The following is a 21935-nucleotide window of genomic DNA, read 5'->3' as shown; positions in this document are numbered from 1 at the left end:
CTGTTAATTTCAACAAAGAATGTGATGTACATACTTCAGCAATGAGATTAATAGTAAACCCAAATGTGTATAGGTGGATTTAAGTAAAGCATTCAGAGTTAACATGGTTTTTGAAAGTGTTTTCACAATTAGTTATTATAAGATAGTTACATAATAAAAACGCATACAGAAGTATTGAAAACACATGAAGTATCAATGCAAATAAAACATTTTTAGAAATAATGCAATATCCCTTCAACATTGAAAAAGTAGTTTGACATCAGAATTGGAATGAAAGTAACAATGAAATGAGCAAAGCTGCAAATAAAAATGTACAATATAAATGTGTGAGCTGCTCTCTTTATGTTAAGACTCCCGACCTGGACAATTTGCATCGCCCCAAAATCACAATCATGATGTTTGACACGAAGGGGGAAGGAAGCAACCATCAGAATCCCCTCGGGTCAGGACTGCTGCAGTTTGCACCATTAACGCTGTTAGCATCGTTAGCGCTGTTAGCTGCCCGATCAGCTGATCTCGGTTTACACCCGTTTCGAGGCAATTGCAAATGCCCCCTTGCACCCGTCTTTTGCCGTTCTCCTCACTACTACGAACAAAAATGCACAGGTTACAACGTGTATTATTACCGTAACTAAAGTACCGATTGTAATCGATTTGTATTCCATGCACTTATTTTGAAAGCGAGACACTGGAATTGACTTCCGGTCATGTGTGCGTAAATCTTACGTGACGAAGCTGCAGAGAAGAGTTGACAGAACTTGTTGAACCTTTTGGAAAAGTTAATCCGTCACAAATATGTTGGCATCGAGTTTCAGAGACTGTAAGGTTGGTGGTTTGCATTATAAACGTCACGCAGTTTAGCGGAGAAAAGAGCGACATTCACTGTAAATCCATGTTCTTAGGAAACTACAACAAACATGGCTTCGTCTTCGGAATAAATGGGGAAAATATAGTTTACATAAGATTCATGAGGATTAAATACAATGCAATGTTGATTGGGCTGGATCGATCTTTCACTGAAGATCGGTGACGTAAAAAGGTGCAACGCGGTGACATGAAGTCACTGTGTCGGACCCCCTGTGCAGGTGTGAGGGGGGACAGTCCTCGCACCTGCAACTTGTGCTGTCTCTCCCCCTCTCGCAGGCCTGGAGTGCAGAAGGTCTCCCCCTGTCCACCAGCAGCAATGAGGCTTGCAAACTCTATGACGCCATACTCACTCAGGTAACGCGCACCTGCAGGGAAGATGTCTGCAGACACGTTTACAGTTCGTAACGTGTGTTTTTGTTCGTCTCCTAGTATGTCAAGTGGCAGAATGATGAAAACGTGGGAGGATTTGAAGGAAGCATTTCTGCTATTCAGGCAGCTGACCCCAACTTTGGTAAAGAGATAGCTTATTATTATTTTTCAACCTTTTTCAACATTATTTGAAACAACATATTAAAAGCGGATACGAAAACTAAGAAGGGATGAAAGTAACCGGCGCTAAATATATCTGCTGCTGAAATAGTCAATAGTAATTCAAAATAACTGTGACCCCAGAGACTTTAAGCAAACATTGAGATAAATAGCATACTTGTTCGGCTAAACAAGCACTTTCTAAAAAGACCTTTGGACACGTCATAAAACGCGAGTGCACGTATTGCACAGTCACACTTCATAAGCACTGAAAACTGCAATGGCCTTGGAGGTGAACCAGTTCCATTAACCCTAGTGTTTTATATTTTGCACAGTGAAATGACTAAATGAATGCATTTATTTAGTGGAGACCTTTGCGTTTCCATGACAGGTCAAAATGTCTGTCGTACCTCTGATATGATGACACCTTTGACATTTAGCGATGACTTACCGTGCTGTCATTTATTTAGCTACGGCATTAACCCGTTGACCTCGAGAAGTAGGTGTCGATCAGTAGCCGTCTCTCAAACAAAGCAGTTGCGTGACCTTTTTAATCAACGCTCTAGATGCCCCCTTTTATCGCCGTGGGTCTGAGCTCTCATCCGCCCTTTTTAAATGTTTCATCGTGGTTCATGCAAATGAATCAAGCTGCTGTTGTGCAGGTCCAACAGTTATTGAAGCTACGGTGAACCTGCATAGAGAACATTGTTAAGATCCAAAACTAAGCGCATGTCAAACCATAATTGGAATAGTTAACTTTCCAACCACACTAATCTTAAGTGTGGTTGTTGGGCAGTTATTTGTTTAGATAGTTAAACCGGTGTAAATAGAGTAAACAACGGTTTATTCAGATTTATTGTCCATGTCTTTTTGCCCCGTACTGGGTATCGAGGGGTTTCCTTCTATGGTATCAGCCTTTAAAATCATCAACTAGTCAATATTTGGCTGATTGTCAAATCTTTACTTTCGATATAAAGTGATGTTACTTTAAGTGAAGAGTAAAAAATGTACCAGCAGGCGGTTTTCATCACGTGGACGGGAAAGACCTCTCTGCTCTTCGTTTTTTCCCCCGCAGTCATGGGTCATGTGATCAGTACGGGGCTGGAGCTGGTGTCGACGGTGAGCTCCACTCGTCTGAATCAGCGGTTGGCCGGCGCTGTGAGGCGAACCGTGGAGCTGGCCGACAGCCAGGCCCTCTCCTCCAGAGAGCGGCTCCATGTGCCAAGTGTCCTCGGGAAATAACGCCCCCACCCGAGGGACGCAAAAGAATTTCAACATTTCTTCAGTTCCAATATGGGATCCCAACATTCCTTGTTGTCTTCTACGGGCTTTTAATTAAATAAATTGAATTCTACCCTTTACATGTAAAAAAAAAATTTTTCATCAACATAGTGTTTGTTACTTGTCTTTGAGAGAAATTATTGCACTGTGATTGGTATATTAATTAATTAGAACTACATATTCATCACTAATCATCAATTCAACAACGAGGGGGGGAATCAGGACAGCAGACACTTCACGAATCAGGACAGCAGACACTTCACACCTTCGTAAACTCTTTCTCTAGGAACTGAAACTGTAGCAAATTCTACATACAGTTTCTTTAATATGGAATATATTTAATGAAATAGATATATTCCTGACATTAAGTTACCTTTTTTACTCCCCGTATATCAAACAAATGGCAGTATAATAATCCTACCAAAAGGTACGTATTCACTGATCTTAATGTAACGTGCATTAAAGAGAACGCTACAGTGCAGTCGGGTCCAAATTAAAAATGTTTTTTTAATGACTACAAGCGCGTTTGCAAGTTTCTCTTTTTTTCTGTTCCCGTGTGATCAGTCGTATGCAAATTGCAGACACAGTACGGCAAGTCATGTTCCGATTCTATCTGGAGTGTCTTATTTCCCCACGGCGCCGTATTATAAACTGTAATTACGTGGATGTCATCTTGAATTCTGTTTCTTAATTGTAGAGGATGCAGAGGATTTTTTTTAAGGGCTCCGTCTAATCTCAATTCAGCACAAAGTATATTGACACCTTTTTTGCCTTTGTCCTCCATTAATGTCTTTTTAACAGTGACTCGTGTTTCTTGCAGACGATTTTCAAAGGCCTGCGACGTATGGGAAGACATTCTGGTGGATCACCCCACCGATATGCTGGCTCTCAAGTTCTCTCATGACGGCTACTTCTACACGGGGGCCAAAGCCCAGCTGAGGGATTCCGTGGCCCGGGTGCTGCCCTACTGGAAACCACACATGCCTTTCTTCAGGTGCAAACACCGCAAACATTACATACATGCTGAATGCATGAACACAATTTGGCTTCTTGATGAGCTTTAAAAGGAACAAATAAATGGTGTATTTAATATGGATGTGTAACCAAATACATAGCAATGCTAAGATATGTTGATATACTATTAATTATGACAAACTGTACTAAGACAAATTATACTATGAATGTCATACTCAGTTGAGAATGTTGTACGACATGTTACGTTTTATGGCATATAGTGCTACTGTTGTTATATTCATGAAGCATTACATACTTTGCCATGAATTTTTAACGACATTTGTTACATTTTTTATGACATTTGAAAGGAAATACAATAACTTTGTTAATATTATTATGTTTTTTTTTAAATGGTAGTTTCTGTAGTAGTTTATCATATCGGCGTAAGAAAACAGCGCTTGTTTATGTATTTGTGTTGCTTCTCCTTCAAAACGATTAAAGCTTTTTGGTGCAGGGCCTCGCCATGACTCCGAAGGACGCTTGGTCCGTTCACTCTGTGGCCCATGTTTATGAGATGAAAGCCGAGGTGGACAAAGGCTTGAAATTCATGGAAAGTAGAGAGAAGGACTGGCAGGTACACATTCTATGCTGCTATTCGTATGCTAAGTCTGTGTGTTTTTTTTAAACATTCTTTTTCAATTAAATCATTTAACAACCTTTTTTCACAAACTAAAAGAGAAGACGTTGTCATTCATTTTCAGGCGTCTGACGTGCTGGCCAGTCATAACTATTGACATTGGGCTCTATACTTCATCGAGAAGGTAAATATTATAATGAGTTTTCTCATCCAAGCGAATAGTCGGAGGTGAGCGTGTTTGTGGAGCCTGTATTTATGATATGCTCCCCCCCCCCCCCGGGTAATATGAAGTTGATTTTATTGCGAGATTAATTTGTGTTTGCACCTGTGCCACACTATCTCTCAGCCCCGCTTGTCTCTCAAGTCTGGAGTTTAACATATTAACCTTTTCCCTGCCTCCACAGGGGCAATACGAAGCCGCTCTGCAGATATATGATTCTCAGGTTGGTTTTGCATCCAAAATGTAACGACAGATTTGTCCGAGTGCGTTCAAAAGGCACACGCGCACCGACCGACAGGGGATCCAGACCAAACGCAATGTGTGGCGCTCCTTGTGAGTCAAGAAGGAAGCGCGTGTGCAAATGGAAGTCAAATCCACACGATGACAAATTGCTTGTGTCAAATGCCAGAGCTGATTACTTTTTCATTCACGCTATAAATAGGAAAGTCACAGTTCACAGTGTTACCCAACATTGCCGTGCGTTCTGACGCAACAGAAATTCTAACACAAAGTTTGATATTCATGAATGTTTAACCGCTCCCATCAGTGGAGTACAACAAGACATGAACGAGACCTTTCTTTTAAAAATGCATAACTGTGTTGAATGTCATTGCGTGGATGCAGTTACGCGTTACGTCCTTCTGTGTGCAGGGTGAATAGCAAACGTTTGTCCTGCGTTCAGGTAATCAGACGCTGCAAAGCAACAGGATCTATGTTGGACACCGTGGACGCCAGTTCAATGCTCTGCAGACTGCAAATGGAGGGTAAGCTGCAGAGCGGCGTGGTCATCCACGACCTATCGTTGTTAATGTTAAAAGGAATTCCTAATCGCACCTGCTCCGTGAAAAAAATACAATATCTTGTAGGCCGATCATCAGGGTGCTGTTGAGATTCTAGGAATCTGCATTTCACTCCTGCAGAATGACACCGGTTGGCCTAATGGAGGCGTTGCAACATTACTCTAATGTGTCGCTTATTGGCAGACGGGTAATTTAACACCGTATGCCTCTCGAGCAAAACAGCTACTCGTGTGTGAAAATCTCAGTTATTTTCCCCTATTTGACCATATTTTCTTAGCCTCTTCCAACTGAAATTTTCAAAATTTGTCTTTCTAGCCTCCAGAGCAATATGTGTGTGTTTGTCCCGGTGCAGGTGTGTGCGTGAAGGACCGTTGGCAGGAGGTGCTCCAGGTGACGCGCCCGCACACCGACGACCACGTGACCCTGTTTAACGACGTCCACTTCCTCATGGCGTCGCTGGGAGCCAAAGACGGCGGCACCTCTCGGCGGCTGCTGGAGGGCCTCCAGGAATTGGCCAAGTAAAGCACCATGTCCTCTGCTCGCCCCCCGCCCCCCCTCCTCCCCCTCAGTCTGTCATCCTTAGTAAGAGCCTCACAGGCCTCATGCAAAGCGGAGACCGAAGCGAGGCTGAGCGTAGGCTGGCGAGATGTAGAGAGCGTGTGCGGTCAGAAAGGGAACTCCGAGTCCTCCCTCTGCAGCAGATGCAGCAGCTGTGGAGAGGCGGGTACAGCGCGTCCCGGCGTCCCGACCGCGGGCGTCCTGCGCTCTCCATTTAGTCCGCCGAGCAGCCCGCAGAAAAGATGCCACTTTAAATTTGTTCTCTACATTTTGCAGAGTTATGTAATATAAAGTCACAATAGTGGGAAAACATGTACCTACGTGAAGAGTGAGGAGGGAAGGGGGGGGGCTCTTAAAGTAAGAAACGGGAGACATGAGGACATTTGAGTTTTGCATTTATTTTTTCTTATTTGAAGGAATACACTGGGCAACATAATCCACATTTATGCCATTAAGTAAGTCCACATAGTGTGGACTCACAGCTAAGTGAGTCCTACTCGGACATTCAGGTTTTTACAGTCAAGTTACAGTCATGCTTTAATGCCCCTGTCTGCCTGTAAAGGGAGTAAAAGAACATGGAGTTGTTATATAGATTTTGTTAAGCTAATGTTTTTTTTAATGTATGAGATTACACGTGTTGGAAAGGAATATTCATTGCTTTCATTTCATTAAATGTTTCCTCTGTAAATATGCTATAAAGTTACCTCCCCCCCCACAGAGAGCCGGGGGACAATCAACAGCATCACTTGGCAGCGTCTCTGGGTGTATCAATGGTCGAGGCCATGACGAAGTACGACCAGGGCAACTACAACCGCACCGTGGAATTACTGTACCCTCTACGCTATCGCCTGGTAGAAATGGGCGGGAGTGATGCGCCTGACTCATGAGTAATTCATCTGTGATGCATTTTATGTTCTGTGTGTTCACAGAACTGTTCCCCAAGGTGAAAAAGTGTAAATGTAGTATAAAGTACAACGCAAAAGGAATAGAAAGACACTCTCTACAGTGTTGCAGGAAGATTTGTCCGCTAACGGTTTCGTCTGCTGTTTTTTTTTCAGAGGGACGTCTTCAATCGGCTGCTCATTCATGCGGCCATAAAATCAGAGAACAAGCACCATCAGAAAATGGGGAGGTAATGCACGACACGGCTTTCCTGCCAATCTGAAGGCTTCGATTTCCGCCTTTTCACGTTTATAAAAAAAAAAGAAAAGAAAATATGTAATTCACCTTTTTAAAGCACTGGATTTCACCACGATACACAGCCTAGTCGCTGTCCACGTCCACTCAGGTTTTCATCAGTCCCTGTGTTTCCAGAACGCTAGCTTAATGCTCCCATTATGCAACCCACATCTCCTTGTCTCCTTGCTTCCTTTTACTTTTGCGTTGCATCCAAAACTTTCCACTGCAATCCTTTTTAAATGTAGACATTAGTGCTCTTGTAGTTGCAGACTTTCTGAGCTTTTGTACGCGGAGAAATGATACCACCTGGCATTTAAATATACATTCTTTGGAGTAAAGTCGATCCTAAAGTCAATGTCCAATAATGATACACATTGAATTTAGCTTGTGATGACACTGAATAACACAATGAGGTGCACTACACTTCAGACACGTTCACATCCAAAATGTATTCGATGTCGCAGTGATACAGTGGCAATAAAAAAAAGATGCCCTTGCACAAGCACTGCGAGTTCTTTTCTTCCCGTCTTTCCCCGCGCCGGCCCGCGCTCACAACACGGAGGTAATCTCATCTTGGATCTGAGAGACCAGGATGTGGGACAGCACGATGCCTGCAATCTAGAGGACAGTAGCAGCCACTTTAGATCGCGGAACGCAAGCGCCTCAAGGTCCTGCGTGCGCATTTTGCACCAGAATCATTTTTAAAAATGAGACTTGAATGGATTGTGTCACATGTACTCACTGTAAAGTCATATTAACTGAATGGACACGTTCATTTATGGCAGTTTGATTTGGTATAGTTAAGTCAAGATGTTTCAGACCAGAAATAGAACTTCACAATCAAATGTCTCGCACATCGAAGCCAAACTGCAATACTAGTGCAATTGTTTTGACAGGACTCATGGGTAATTCACATGCTTCGCTCTTAGCAGAATCTCCGGGGACCCAATCAGACAGATATGAAAGCAAGAAACATTAGGCAAAAGATTCAGTGGCAAAGCAGCGTTCTGTAGGAGGATGCGCCGCGACAGTAGCTGAATCCGTTTGATAAGTAAGCGTACTAATTATTTAGGAGGCAGCTTTTGATAAGTGCTGGTTTGATTTCACGGCCAATCTTAACATTTTGACCTGACTCATCAACAGTTCTTGGTGGTGCATTAGAGGTGCGTGGAGCTTGCTGAGTAGGAGGGCGGAATCACTACACTTCTTTCTCGGGCCCCCGCCGCTTACATTGTCGCATGCAGACTTCTACCTCGCCGGCAGATCAACCTGAGCTTCCTGTCTGGGACAATGCGATAAAAGAATAATGTGCAGTTAAAAATTAATCGTGCATAGTTATTGCTGTCTAGGTAAAAACCCCAGTTTAAATCATTTCCATCCCAGTGGCCTCACACTGACCCCACGCCCGGTTGGTTTCCTCTGGAATAAGAATAGCTTTTTTTCTTTCTGTGCAACTACAGCTTAATTCAATGTGAGGCGATCTGCACCTGTGCAGTGTGTGTGTGTGTGTGTGTGTGTGTGTGTGTGTGTGTGTGTGTGTGTGTGTGTGTTTGTGTGTGTGTTAAAGAAAGTTGCTGGGGCCCTGATTGATGAAGTGTTACCCGGGCTACTTTTTTAGCCCTGTCCAAATCCACCGTGGAGGGAGAAGGGCTCAATAAGTTGATTTCTACAAACTCAATTCCAGCGAGTCTCCAGTTGCCTCCCAGTATTGATGTGTGTATTGAGTGTTATTTCGACGACGCCAGAGACATTTTCTCGGACCAGAATTGTCTGCGGTTACCAGTGGGAGAGGACTGTTGTAGGTGTGCGCGTGGGCTGAATTAAGCAAAGCGGTGAGTGGGGTTACCTGAGCCAAGGCTATGCCCAAGGCGAGAGCCCCCACCAGCAAGAGGTGAGACTCGATCCACGTGGCCGCTTTGTCCACGCAGCCCGCGGCGTAAATGGACTTGTTCGCCTCCAGGTGGCTCATGGTTTGAACCCCGAAGCCGCACATTGTGTTGATCACCGTCTGTGCACCCGATGAACAACGGTGCAGGCGGAGAGAGAGAGAAAACGGGAGAGTTTGTATTGAACTTCTGCGGTACTCAGAAGACACTCTCATAAGCTGCTTTTCACATCTCTCCTGTTAAATTGCAGAGGTCAGAGGTCAGTGGATGTCTGTTGATTGTAGAGACTGTAGAGGTACTGATACATTCGTGTCCATTTGATGCAACCAGACAGACTAATCAGTCCCTGAAGCAGCCGCGCAGTTACAGGCTATGAACAGCAGATTGCTCTTCTAGTGTTTAGTTGATCGAATCTTGATATGTTTTTCCGTGTAGCATTACGCGTAATCAATAATGTTATGATTGATTCACATGGACTCTTTTGATTACTGCATTCACCTCAAGTACAAGGAATTATTGTGGCTTGTAAACTGTGCTGCTGGAAGTCTGCCAGGGGCTAGACAAGCATTTAAAATGTATCATTGTGTGAACAGTGTGTGTGTGTGTGTGTGTGTGTGTGTGTGTGTGTGTATGTACACACACACACACACACACACACACACACACACACACACACACACACACATGCTTGGGCTCCAGCATGCATGCTTATCTGTACACATTTAATGTGTCATGCCTGTGCTGCGTGTTGGTTCCGTGCAGACTGTTTATGAGAAAAGGGCTTTCATTATGACTTTTAAAAAATATATATTACACTATATTATGACTTTCCCAGGTTCAACTCTTTTTTCAACATGCTATATAATTACTTTTAATTTAATTTAATTTACTCTTTTTACTCTTTCTATACTATGATTTTTAATTTCTTTTTTCACATAGTATGCTTTGACTTTTTAGGAAATGCTTCTGTCAAAAGGCTGTAGAATGAGTTAAAAACAAATACAACATACTAATATACTAGTATTAGTTTATAGTACTACCATAGTACTCTTTTCATTTTAACACATTATACTATACATTTTGTATGACTTGTGTCGCTATGACTTCATTCAAGATGCTGAACTACTACATAATATATGGTGTCTTTTTTATGTCTTGACATTCTATACTGTGACTTTAATGACATTTGTCAGCATGACCTTTTGATGACTTTCTTTGACTTTTTAAAATATGCCAAACTATGACTATTGCTAACTAACTAACTAAAGGAATGTAGAATTTCCATACTCGTGTCAAGGGCAGAAGTCGTGTCCTCTGTAATATTCAGGTTGGGATTTCTTCTGATTAAATGTGGCTTTTTTGCATCCCAACTATTAACCTGATGTTTCCTCACGTCTTCTGCATGGATTCCCACTGCGCTGTATGTTCTTCAATGGAATGTTTTTCCCTAATTAAATTAGCCTGAGAGGCATGGCCCCACGAACCGGACAAAATAGAAACCTCACGTATTTACATCTTTATCCTTCAAGCAAATCAAGCTAGATGAGAGCAAGGGGCTTCTGAATACATCTGAGACGTGTGCAGTTATTGAGAGGTCTGTGACCAGGAGAACACTTTTTTCAGAGCACCACCAAAGTGTAAAATATCCCACTGCAATGCAAAGCTGAAAACAAGCTGCTCTTGTGCCATTTGCACATAATTAGGTAACACATTAGATAACAGGGACGAGCTGTATTTGATGCAGCCTTACTTTGCAAATGAGCCTCATTGCCCAAATGTTGCAATCTCTTATATTATAATTAGTCCAATATTTCTGTCAGGAGCTGCATCCATTCATGTGTTTCATTGTTGACCGATGGATCAAACGGGTTGTGCTACATCTTTGGTCGTTAAAGGTTAAGTGCTCATGAATATGCAATAAACGTGGAATTGACCACAGCACCTCTTTCTGGATGTGATCCATCAGGTTCTGCAGATCCAGGTCGTCCCTGTAGTGAACGACGGCTTTCTTCACAAACACAAAAAGTGTTCACGCATTCGCTGATGTAAACAATTAACATGAATAATACTAATATATGTATGAGGCAGACACATCACATCCTCTTTTGTACGTTGTGTGAGCCTCCTGTGGGAAATGTCTCGGGAAATACGGCAGCAGAGCAGAAGGTGCTGCAGCGTGACGGCCGGAATGAAATATAATGATAATAGGAAAATTATCCACGGCTTTCAGACCTTTCAGCGTGTTGTTACGTTTGATACGTTGTCATTTCCAAATGCACAGATGGTTTTTATTGGTTGGTGTACGAGTCCAGTGTGAGAGCTGTCAGACGAGTACCTGCTCAGAGTAGAAGAAGCCCAGAACTGCGATGGCCAGCTGAGTGAGGAAGACCAATGTGAGGCTGAGGGAGAACTAGAAGGAAGCAACAAAACACATCAATAATAAAACACAGTTTACCTCAGACGAGAATCAAAACTGTCAGATTTGTTGTTTGCACAAAGATGGCTTTGGAATAAACGTAATTTGAGCTTCCATATTGGAAGCAAAGCACAGCGGCAGTATTAGTAATGTTTCTATTACTGTCTTGAGGAGGCGAATGTTCTGTCGGAGCGCTCCGATGCAACCGCAGAAAGTGATGAAGAACATGATCACCCCCACCACAATTAGGATGACAGCCGGGTCGATCAGGAACGTGTTCCGCACTGCGTCTGGCAGAAAGACATGAAAAGCCCCGTTTAACAGTCTATACTCCTCTGTTGCTACCTGTACCTTTTTTCCTCTGCTCTCGTTTCTGCTTTTCAAACCTCTGTTCATTCTAACTAACTAGTTCCCTTCGCCGCTCCTATTCTCCGATTTTATTTTCCAATCCTCCTTTCCCACACCAGCTGCCTTCATTCTTTTAAAATATTAATGCTCTGTTGTGGATTATGCAGAGATAATCAGTTGGGTGAAAAATCCTTTTTTGCTGTCTGATTCGGATTGCAAATTTAATGTGAAAATAATGATGAATGACACCTGGGTCAACAGGTGTCCCGCTGTAAGAGGTCACGGTATCACAGCAGCGCAGCTCAGGAGATATAAAATGAATGGAGAGGTTTATTGGCAATAAATGGACCTAAAGTGAATATATAACAAACAAAATACACATTCTTGAGCATTAGAAATGTGGAAAAGTGCACAATATGCAGCTGAATATGTAAAAAGTGTGCGATGTTTGTACCTGTAGCTTTCTGGATTTTAGCATAAACTCCGACGGCAACAATCAACAAGGAGAAAACCTGGAAAAAAGCATATTGAGAAGATTACTAATTCTCTCATTGTGCTTCACATTTAGCAAACATCGAGTCTTTTCAAATGTGCTGCCGAATGCAAGTGGAGATCTAAAGGTCGTGCCCTCGTTGGACATTTTTCAAATGTATCAGCTGATTGTATGGAAGGGGAATCAATCTCCTCTGCTAAATATAAAAAAGAAAAGCGATTAACTTTATTCACTAAAACTCATGCTATTCCCTTAGAGTTTACCACATCCATCTATTCCCTAATTATCCATTGAAAAACATCTAGACAATGTACGTTTCATTCTTGAAGGTCTATTCTTTAGTTGCACTTCCACCAGGGACCATGTGTGGTCCGATCAGCATCGATTTTTTCCTCAGGTGCTGAGTGTGCACAGCGTCAGTTTACGTCTCCACCATAAACAGACAGATGGAAGTCAGCGGGGGGGAAACAACAACAAAACATATGGAACCTGACTTTAATCATCTGAATGTGGAGAAGTCTTTCTGTCACCTTCTGAATTTAAAGCTTCAGTTTTCACATGAAAATGTCTCTGCGTGTCTGTTATTTATCCTCTGTTAGCCGAGCGGGGGACCGAACTATTGTGAGCGGAGAACAGATACTGTAGACACAGTCAGGAGAAAAAAGGTGAAAGAAGGTGAGAAAGCGAGAGACGGAGAGCGTGTGAAGAGTCCAGCCCGTCTGACCTGCTCGACGCCGAGAAGACAGAAGAAAACATCCCACGGTTTGAAATGTTGAACACAAGTGAGACGTTGGCAGCCCATAAGGCGCACGCGTTGGATGAAGGGAAGAATTTGACTGATTAATCAGGTTTCACTACAGCATTGCATTGTTAATTTCTTTTCTTTCCTTGTTTTGTTTTTCTCACCTTTGAATAAATCTCTAAAATTTCCAACCTCCAGGTTGACAGGGTCAGCTGAGGACCAAACGCGCATGTGTCGTTGTGAGTGTTTGCGCACTGGAATGTATTCCAGCTCTGTTTTCAGGCTTTTCAAAAGGGATGAATCGGGCTTCTCTCCCGGCGGATTGTGTGCGGAGCTGAAAGCCGGCTGAACTGAGTCGCGAGGACGCGGGGACAAAAGACCTGATGGATTACTGCTGCAGTGTTTACTTCTGAGCCCGGACCTGATAAACAAAGTCACGGCGGGCCGGGCTGTGTGGCTGCTGATTGCTTCCAAACGCTGCAGGAGTGCAGTGCGCGCCCCCCCCCCCCCCCCCCCCGCTGGGTTTCTGCAGGATTGGGTGAAGAGGCATACAAGAGGAGGTGTAGGCAGCTACATGTGTGATCTGTGCACTTCAAGTAGTAATGAAGAAGTGTCAGAGAGTCTAAAGCGTGTGTCTGCTTGTGTGAATAAAACGAATGTTAGAGGCAAAGGGCCTGATCAGGTGTCTCCTGTCCTCAGTAAAACTAACTACTAGTGGAGCTCATGATACTTACTCATATTACCGAAGCCCCTTTACAGGAACCAAGGTGTTCATCTCTTCTATAAGGCCACCAGACATCCAGGCGACCTGAAATTGGACTAAGAATCTCTTTCTTTAAACCAAGCTAGTCTGCTAAATTTGTTGTTGATTCTAGTGTCTTAAGTTAATTTGATTGCTGATTTGCTTTAGCTTTCGTCGTCTCACTGCCAGTTCTCTTTGTTTGAAGTTATCTTGGTTGCTAGTTTGCTCAAGCTCTTTCAGTCTTTTAGTGCCAGTTTGTGTTCTAGATTCTACTATCAAGTTAACTGCCATTGTGCCCTCCTAACTCTGCTAGGTTTTGACCTGATCTAAGTCTGTTTTGCCTTGTCTTCTGAAGCAAATAAGACTTGAATCCTTAAACTCTCATTTTGTCAAAACACCACATGGTGATTGTTCACTGATTAGGGTGTCAAGCTATTGGTGTTTTGCATTTTGAGGAGTTTCTGTCGAGGCCAATCAACCTTTTGTCTCCTAAACGACGGGGGAGCGGCCAGCCGACTTCCACTAACGAGGGAGTATTTAACTAGAAATCGTGGGAAGCGTTAGCTTTAGCGTTTGCTTATCATCGCAGCACAAAGACGAGCAGAACAAAGACAAAGGAGTCTTTCGTCACCTGAGAACACATCCACCCCAGCCGCTCTCTCCTCCGCCTTCTCCTTCAGCCACACTCCCAGGCCCACTGGTAGGGGTGGTGGCACAGGTCTACTAATTTCACCCAAATGGAGCTTTTCTCTTTACCCTCTACCACCATCCACCCCATTGTCCTTTGAATTCCATGCTGTAACAATCACTCACCCTGTACAATTAACCATCGTTGTCCTCTACCGTCCGCCAGGCTCCTTAGGTCATTTCTTGGAAGAACTGGACATTCTCCTGTCTAATTTCCCCGAAAATGGACCTCCGCTCATCCTCCTGGGTGACTTCAACATCCAGACAGAGAAGTCATCTGACCTCTTACACCTACTTTCTTCCTTCGCTCTGTCACTCAGTCCCTCTCCTCCTACTCACAAAGCCGGCAATCACCTTGACTACATCTTTACTAGAAACTGCTCTACCAATAAACCTCTTTGTAACTCCACTTCATGTGTCTGATCACTTCTTCATCTCTTACTCCCTTCCACTCTCTATAACTAACAAACCTCCCTCATTGACTAACTCTGTACCGGCTCGTCGCAATATTCGCTCCCTCTCTCCCTCCTCGCTGGCATCCTCTGTTCTATCAGCTCTCCCTTCAACTGATTCCTTCTCACTCTTGCATCCAAACGCTGCTGCAGAGACTCTCCTCTCAACTCTTTCCTCCTCTCTAGACTCTCTCTGCCCTCTTACGACACGACGGACTGGCAAATCCCCTCCGGCTCCGTGGCTGTCTCAACCGGTGCGTGCCATGAGAGCCACCATGCGAGCGTCGGAAAGGAGATGGCGTAAATATAAACGACCTGACGACCTGCTTAAATCTCAATCTCTTCTCTCCTCGTTTTCTGCTTCTATCTCTGCTGCCAAAAGCTCTTTCTACCAATCCAAAATTGAATCTTCATTTTCTAACCCCAAAAAACTCTTTTCGATCTTCTCCAATCTCCTCGAACCCCCTACCCCTCCTCCCCCCTCCACCCTTCTTCCGGGAGACTTTGTCAACTACTTCACCAAGAAAATAGCTGACATACGCTCCTCCTTCTCAAACCCACCTCCTACTTCTTGCGTCGCACCGACCTCACCTCTTTCGCCCTCACTTTCCTCTTTCACCGCCCTCTCTCCTAACCAAATTCTTACCCTAGTAACCTCTGCCCGTCCGACCACCTGCCCTCTTGACCCCATTCCATCACATCTTCTACAATCTATCGCACCTGACCTTCTTCCGTTCCTCACCTGTCTCATCAACAACGCTCTGTTATCTGGCTGTTTTCCAATTCTCTGAAGGAGGCAAGAGTCAACCCCCTCCTGAAGAAACCTACCCTCAACCCTTCTGAAGAAAACAACTACAGACCGGTCTCTCTTCTTCCTTTTTTGTCCAAAACCCTTGAACGTGCTATCTTTAATCAACTCTCCTCTTATCTCCACTGTAACAACCTCCTTGACCCCCACCAGTCAGGTTTCAAGCCAGGCCACTCCACAGAGACTGCTCTCCTTGCTGTCTCAGAGCAACTCCACACTGCTAGAGCAGCCTCTCTCCCCTCTGTCCTCATCCTTCTGGACCTCTCTGCTTCATTTGACACGGTCAACCACCAGATCCTTATTTCCTCCCTTCAGGAACTTGGTGTCACAGGCTCTGCTCTCTCCCTTCTCTCGTCCTACCTCGACGGCCGCACCTACCGGGTAACCTGGCGAGGATCTGTGTCGGAACCTTGTCCTCTTACTACTGGAGTTCCTCAGGGATCCGTGCTGGGTCCCCTCCTGTTTTCGCTTTACACCAACTCTCTTGGCGCTGTCATTCGCTCGCATGGCTTCTCTTACCACAGCTATGCCGATGACACCCAACTAATTCTCTCCTTCCCTCACTCGGACACCCAGGTGGCGGCTCAGATCTCTGCCTGTCTAACTGACATCTCTTAGTGGATGTCCGCCCACCATCTGAAAATCAACCCCAACAAGACTGAACTACTTATCTTTCCCGGAAAAGATTCGCTTACCCAGGACCTGACAGTCAACTTTGGAAACTCCGTACTAACGCCCACTTTGACCGCTAAGAACCTCGGCGTCACACTCGACAGCCAACTCTCCCTGACTCCCAACATTACCGCGACAACGCGATCCTGTAGATACACGCTCTACAACATCAGGAGAATACGTCCCCTTCTCACTCAGAAGGCAGCGCAGGTACTGATTCAGGCTCTTGTCATCTCCCGCCTGGACTACTGCTGGTTGGTTTGTTTCAACTGCATTAGTTTTATGTTTCAACCAGTTAATAACTAACCAGTGATTAATGCCTAAAACTAATGTAAAACCATTTTAAATCTGAAGGTTTTCATTTTTCTCAGAATTAAAACATGACTTGGCTGAGTTTCAAATGTTTTGGGTTATGTTTACATTTAATATTATATATATATATTGGAAAATTCTGGTTATTCATTCATTTTAGCTAACTTTTTTTTGGCTTAACTCCACTAATACCTTTTTGGTAAAAAACTGGTTACTCCATTGGCTCTACTGCAGCAGCACCGTCCGTGGGAACAAGAGTCTGGATGGGAATCACTGTATAACAAGGACTCCAATTATGTGCATTCACAATGCAACACACAATAAATTCAACAGTGGCTTTCAAGCACCGGCATTCTGTTCAATTCAAATATGGAAACATCCAACTACAGACTACCATTGGGCTTACACAACTGCCTGATTTCTTTATGGTTTAGTATACGTCAATGCTAAACTAATGAGAATAATACAAGAGTCAACATTTATGATTTATGAGTAATTGCAGTGTCTTTGTTAAAACAGGCAGCAGGAGGGCGGCTGGGTGCTCCTGCTGTTTGCAGCTACGCTTACCATCCGATTTATCTTTGGTCATTTCTTATTTACAAGCTTGTTTTAATTTGCCCCCCTTTTGCTAGCAGATCTAACATTTTTGGAATGCTGAAGCTCCCTGATAGCTGTTGGTCACAGATATTTAGGCTACATGGAGCCCTGGGCCACTATCACAGCTGTGTTTTTGTCCCTACTAATCCATCAACAGCGCAACTCTACTCACCCAAAACACAAAGCTGAAGAAGAACAGAAAATATCTGATCCAGGGGTTGACGAAGGAGAAATCCTTAGCTCGGTTCAGACGCTGTTTTCTGTCCATCGTTTGCAGGTGTTTCTACATTAAAGGTTAACGTCAAATATGTATCCTTACAAATGTGGACATTTGGACATTTAAACCTCTAAAATAATGATATAGCACACAAGAGAGGACGAAATATTACCGTATTAATATTATTAATAATATTATTAATATTAATATTATTATATATTACCGTCTACGCATAGATGTTGAAACAACTTTCACTTTTCAACCATTTTGCAACGTCTTTTCAACGTCGGGCATAGACGTCTTTTAAACGTCTTTTCAACCAAACAATGCTCACTGGGGTTCCAGTGAGGAAGCACAAGCAGTTCCAGGAACCTGAAATAAAAGCAGCCAGATGAAATCCAACCGTCGTTAATTAGGCCGCAGAAGCTCAGTCCAAATGTCTTCTTTGAAAAGGGCGTTTATTCCGTCTCATTGTCAAATTATAGAAACGGGAGCATACAAATGATGGAATAGAATTTTAGGCCAACGGTTGGCGAAAATTATTTTGAGAGGAAATAAAGGTGAACAGGAAATTATGAGTTAAACTAACTGTTGTAAACATTCAACATGATTTTAAAGAATTTACTTCCTGTTTTAATTGTTTGACTGTTTCTGGCCTCATTGTTGAAATTACGGCTCCAACTGGACTAATTCTTTTAAGAATAAGCTGGACTTTTACACCACCACTACTAACACAGATATTTTGAAGCTCAGAGGAGAAGCATTGGAGGGATTTTTTCTTTAAGTCGCCAAACCAGATAGATAAAGTATTCTCAGCATACACTCTTTTAGCGAATCAGCACTAAATAGACTTAAACAATCCTGTCCTGTAAGGTTTGCTGCCGTACCTAGCGGTCTCAGCTTCGATGATCCTCCTCCGCCGCGGCTGCAAGAAAGGGAAGCTTACCCGAAATCTTTGAAGTCGCAAACCAGACTAACTGTGTGATGAGTTGGAATGTCAGCTATTGTGGGTACAAACGAAGCATAAAGCCCATATTTCCTTCTGTGGAAAGGGACAGAGAGAATTTGTGCCACCTGCGCTGAAAAGAATGTAGCCGAGACACAACATGGCCGCTCTGCTTTTTACCCCTCGTGCCCTCGTTTTGCACCATGTTGTTACTTTCCTCTGCAGCTTGGACGACATGGTAAAACCCATCAACACACAAACACTGGAACTGAATGACCCATCTCTCTTCACTTGACACGTCCCGGTGGAGCCCTAATAAACAGCCATGTTACACTATTTGAATGCTGTTGACGTGTTGCAGTACAAAGTGTGTGTGTGTGTGTGTGTGTGTGTGTGTGTGTGTGTGTGTGTGCGTTCACCAGTAGACTTTTGCATGACCATTTATTGTTCGGAGAAGAATATTTTTGTTTAAAAAATGTTCACTGATTATTTCTCACTCCTACATGACGTTCCTCTATGAAGCTTGATTTACCAAAATATATAATCTGCATAAAAACAATAATTATCTATTACACTAAATATCATCCCCACGTGTCCCTCAACAGCTGCATAACGCCAAATCCATCTGAGCTCATTGCACCGATCAGTTCAATACTTACACTTTGCAGTACTGACGACATACAAAAAAGGAAAAATTAAGACGTTTGACATTTCAACAACAAAGATAAACCAGTAAAGTAGAAACAATGTTGAAACTTTTCTCATTTACAAGTGACAAGGTGCCTTGACTTTAATAAACATGACAAAAAAAGAAGCTCCACAAATGTTGGAGGGTAATTATCAGCTGTCTATGTTCTCTTTGCCCTCGGAGAAGGTGTGCCGGCATTAGTAAAGTCTTCATTGTCTCAGTCTGTCCTTCCTTCCAGCAAAATTGTTAGTCCAAGCAAGAAAAAATAAGGGAGTGAAAACCCGAATGGGATTCACTTCCTTGCCAAAAGTAGCTGTCCCTTCTCTTCCAGTTGTGTTACTCTTTGGCAAAATGAATGTTGTGAGAGGAGATAGCAGAATGGAGCGGAGACAGCTGGAATCTGTACAGAAGGTTTGGGATAAGTGGGTGGTGGTGGGGGTGGGGGCGCATAGAAGGTTGTAAAGTCTTATCCCATCGGGCAGCGGGGCTCCTCTCCATTGGAAGCCTCCCTCCGAGTCTAAGCATCGTACTTCTTCCCTGTTCTGTGGATGTGGTGGAACAGCGTCATGGAGAACGCCATGCCCAGCAGCTGTGGAGAAGAGCGGAGAAGGACATGGTCAACGTGTGTGTGTGTGTGCGTGTGCACATACATTTTGGGTGTGCATGCGTGTGGTCTTTTTGATGTTGACGCCTGAGGCTGCAATAAGTTTGGATGCAGTTCAAATCCCGCGGTGACGCACGAGCACATTTTTTCGTCCGTTTCTCAGATGGTCTGAAAAAGAGCGAGTTCTGGAATCTTTGTGATGGAAAAAAAAATGTAAAAGCGTGCAACAGCATTAAGTCAATAAAGCAAATTGAGATGCCACTGAATCAAAGTGTCCGGCTATCTCTTTGAAGTTTCCATTACCCCTGATACTTCCACATCAAAAGCAAAGATGGGATGGCAGGAAAACGGTAAAAACGTATTGTATGGTGCATAGTCTTTAGTGAAAAGGCATTGTGACTTCCTGAAAACCGCCTCCATGGGGGATTCCTACGGGATGTGATTAACCTGGGAAAGCCTCCGATTGTCTTTGGTTAGTTTAAGTTGAAAGCCTTATTCGTCGGGCTGCTTCAGAGAAAGAAAAAAAAAGCCACGGTTAGCTGCTGCCAATCAAAACACAGAGTGCCGTATGAGGTAAACATCCAGCATGCGTTCAAACCACTGAAAAAGACAAACCCGGTGATTTATATGTGCCTCATCTGCACAACTCCGTCACTCTCAGAGTGTTTATTCAGTCTGTGCGAGTCAGAAATTTCTGAAACCGTTGTGGACGCCGATATTTGTCGCCGATATTTGTCAGAAGAAGAAAAAAAGGGAATAAACTTTTAGTTATTTAGAATGAGATTCATTCAGTTTGCAAGTTTTATTTTGTGGTCCTATTCTTTTCATTTTTTATTCATTAAATGTTGGAATTAAATAAATACTGTACTATAATAATGTTTGTTTTCGTTGACGATCAAATGGTGTCACTTTAATATATTAAGGTTCATCGATTTATCTGCTAAAGGAGCAAAGAAAGGAAGCATTGTAGAGTCTTTCTTAAGCATTCAGATGATTGAACAGCTCTTATCATAACGGGGCGCTGAGACGCCTCCAGGTCATTTCACTCACTTAAAAACCGCCTTGAGAAAAAATAACTTTCTAACCGCAGCCTGTGTGTACGTGTTTGCAGAAGGACGGTGAGTTTGGAAGGATGCGGAAAGCGTGTGATCTTGTCATGAATACATAGTGATCTTGTATCGACAAATGTAAACAGTAAAGGCCTTAAGCACGATCTTTTCCCAAGGACATTTGAAATGAAGAAGCATCTTATAAAACTCAACGCAGCGATTTCACAGCGAGGCCACCTGGCTCTGAATGAAAAATGGTTCATGAAAATGGGAAAGTTAGAGGCAGCGAGCAGGGGATATTTTTCATTACGTAAACCAGAGTGAAACAATTTAAAAACAGTCAACATAATAATTACAGGTAAAACCTGAATTTAAGCAGACTTTATTAAAAGTCAAATGATACATACGACTGCAAACATCACTCAAGGGGACAAGATATCTAAATTTGTGCTGAAGGTAACTAAGAACGGGTGAAACACTATCCTCTCGGGACAGATGATAACTCTGAAGGTATGTTCAAAGTTCAGAGAGATGAGGGAAAAGTAAAGTTTGCAGACACTTGTAGGACACAACCTCCAACTACGTGGGAACAGTACTGCAGTGGCAGTGACAGTCATCGTACAAAGAGGGATGGATGTAAAGCAGATCTTTTATAGGAGGAATATCTACCCCCCCCCGCCCCTCCCTTCCTATTCAGTGTCTCAGCTGAGAGCTCCTTATACCTGACTACATCCCTTTAGGTTGTACGCCTAGTAGCTTTGATTTTCCCAGACAGGATCAGGGTGCAGAAGACAGCTGCTTCAATATTTCAAGATGAGTGGGTGTCCGCACCCCCCCCCCCCCCCCCCCGAGAAGAATCCTTATGACTCTCTCAGGAGGAGATGGAGGTAAAGAGGCCAAGGAAGGCACACAGACAGATAGACACAAACAAATGCACCTACACAGAAAACATTAATAAGAGAAACAGGGAGAGAAGCACGAAGAAATGGAAGAGCAATTTATCACTAAGCCTCTTACCTGCACTACCAAGATGACCATGCCTATGGTTCCAAGCAGGTGCTTGTTGTCATCCAGCCACTCCTCCACTTTCTCAAAGCAGCCCTGAGATGAAGCACAAGCTTGTGAAGACACCAACTAGAGAAAAGTGCATTTCCCATGCGGCGGGAGAATCACGTCCATTTCACTTGCCGCCTGTTTTGGGTCATCCCAACCACCCTGTTCACGCTTTCCCACTCTAATGCATCCGTTGGGA

The 21935-nt window shown here is 43.4% G+C and overlaps 2 protein-coding genes and 1 pseudogene across 4 annotated transcripts in view; 1 reads left to right on the top strand and 2 right to left on the bottom strand.

The window, feature by feature from the left end:
* The first annotated feature begins 680 nt into the window (after positions 1-680).
* On the top strand, positions 681-7528 carry LOC120812544 (tetratricopeptide repeat protein 38-like; annotated as a pseudogene). Its single transcript, XR_013454856.1, has 13 exons — positions 681-825; positions 1144-1221; positions 1297-1378; positions 2471-2615; positions 3264-3271; positions 3478-3670; positions 4048-4264; positions 4392-4451; positions 4672-4710; positions 5170-5251; positions 5640-5805; positions 6564-6788; positions 6904-7528. The product of XR_013454856.1 is annotated as a tetratricopeptide repeat protein 38-like (transcript).
* A 45-nt stretch (positions 7529-7573) lies between these two features.
* LOC120812529 (tetraspanin-33-like) lies at positions 7574-17447 on the bottom strand. The gene is made up of 7 exons (XM_078097979.1): positions 17352-17447; positions 12129-12186; positions 11489-11616; positions 11246-11320; positions 10853-10918; positions 8871-9032; positions 7574-7642 (listed from the first exon to the last, which is right to left on the bottom strand). Exons 1-7 carry the CDS (start codon positions 17445-17447, stop codon positions 7574-7576), a joined length of 654 nt encoding a protein of 217 aa, XP_077954105.1.
* Positions 17448-18769: 1322 nt separating this feature from the next.
* LOC120812520 (tetraspanin-9-like) overlaps positions 18770-21935 on the bottom strand; it is a 71648-nt gene continuing 68482 nt past the window's right edge. For both annotated transcript variants that reach the window (XM_078097500.1, XM_040168619.2), the window contains 2 exons: positions 21701-21784; positions 18770-19619 (listed from right to left, as the gene is read on the bottom strand). In XM_078097500.1, the coding sequence (XP_077953626.1) occupies positions 19548-19619; positions 21701-21784 (156 nt within the window). In that variant the 3' untranslated portion in view covers positions 18770-19547. The remainder of the gene's footprint in view (positions 19620-21700; positions 21785-21935) is intronic.

The sequence above is a fragment of the Gasterosteus aculeatus genome, chromosome Y, assembly GCF_964276395.1.
Source record: "Gasterosteus aculeatus chromosome Y, fGasAcu3.hap1.1, whole genome shotgun sequence".
Lineage (NCBI taxonomy): Eukaryota > Metazoa > Chordata > Actinopteri > Perciformes > Gasterosteidae > Gasterosteus > Gasterosteus aculeatus.
The sequence above is the reverse complement of the archived record's forward strand: the minus strand, read 5'-3'. Positions and strand labels throughout refer to the sequence as shown.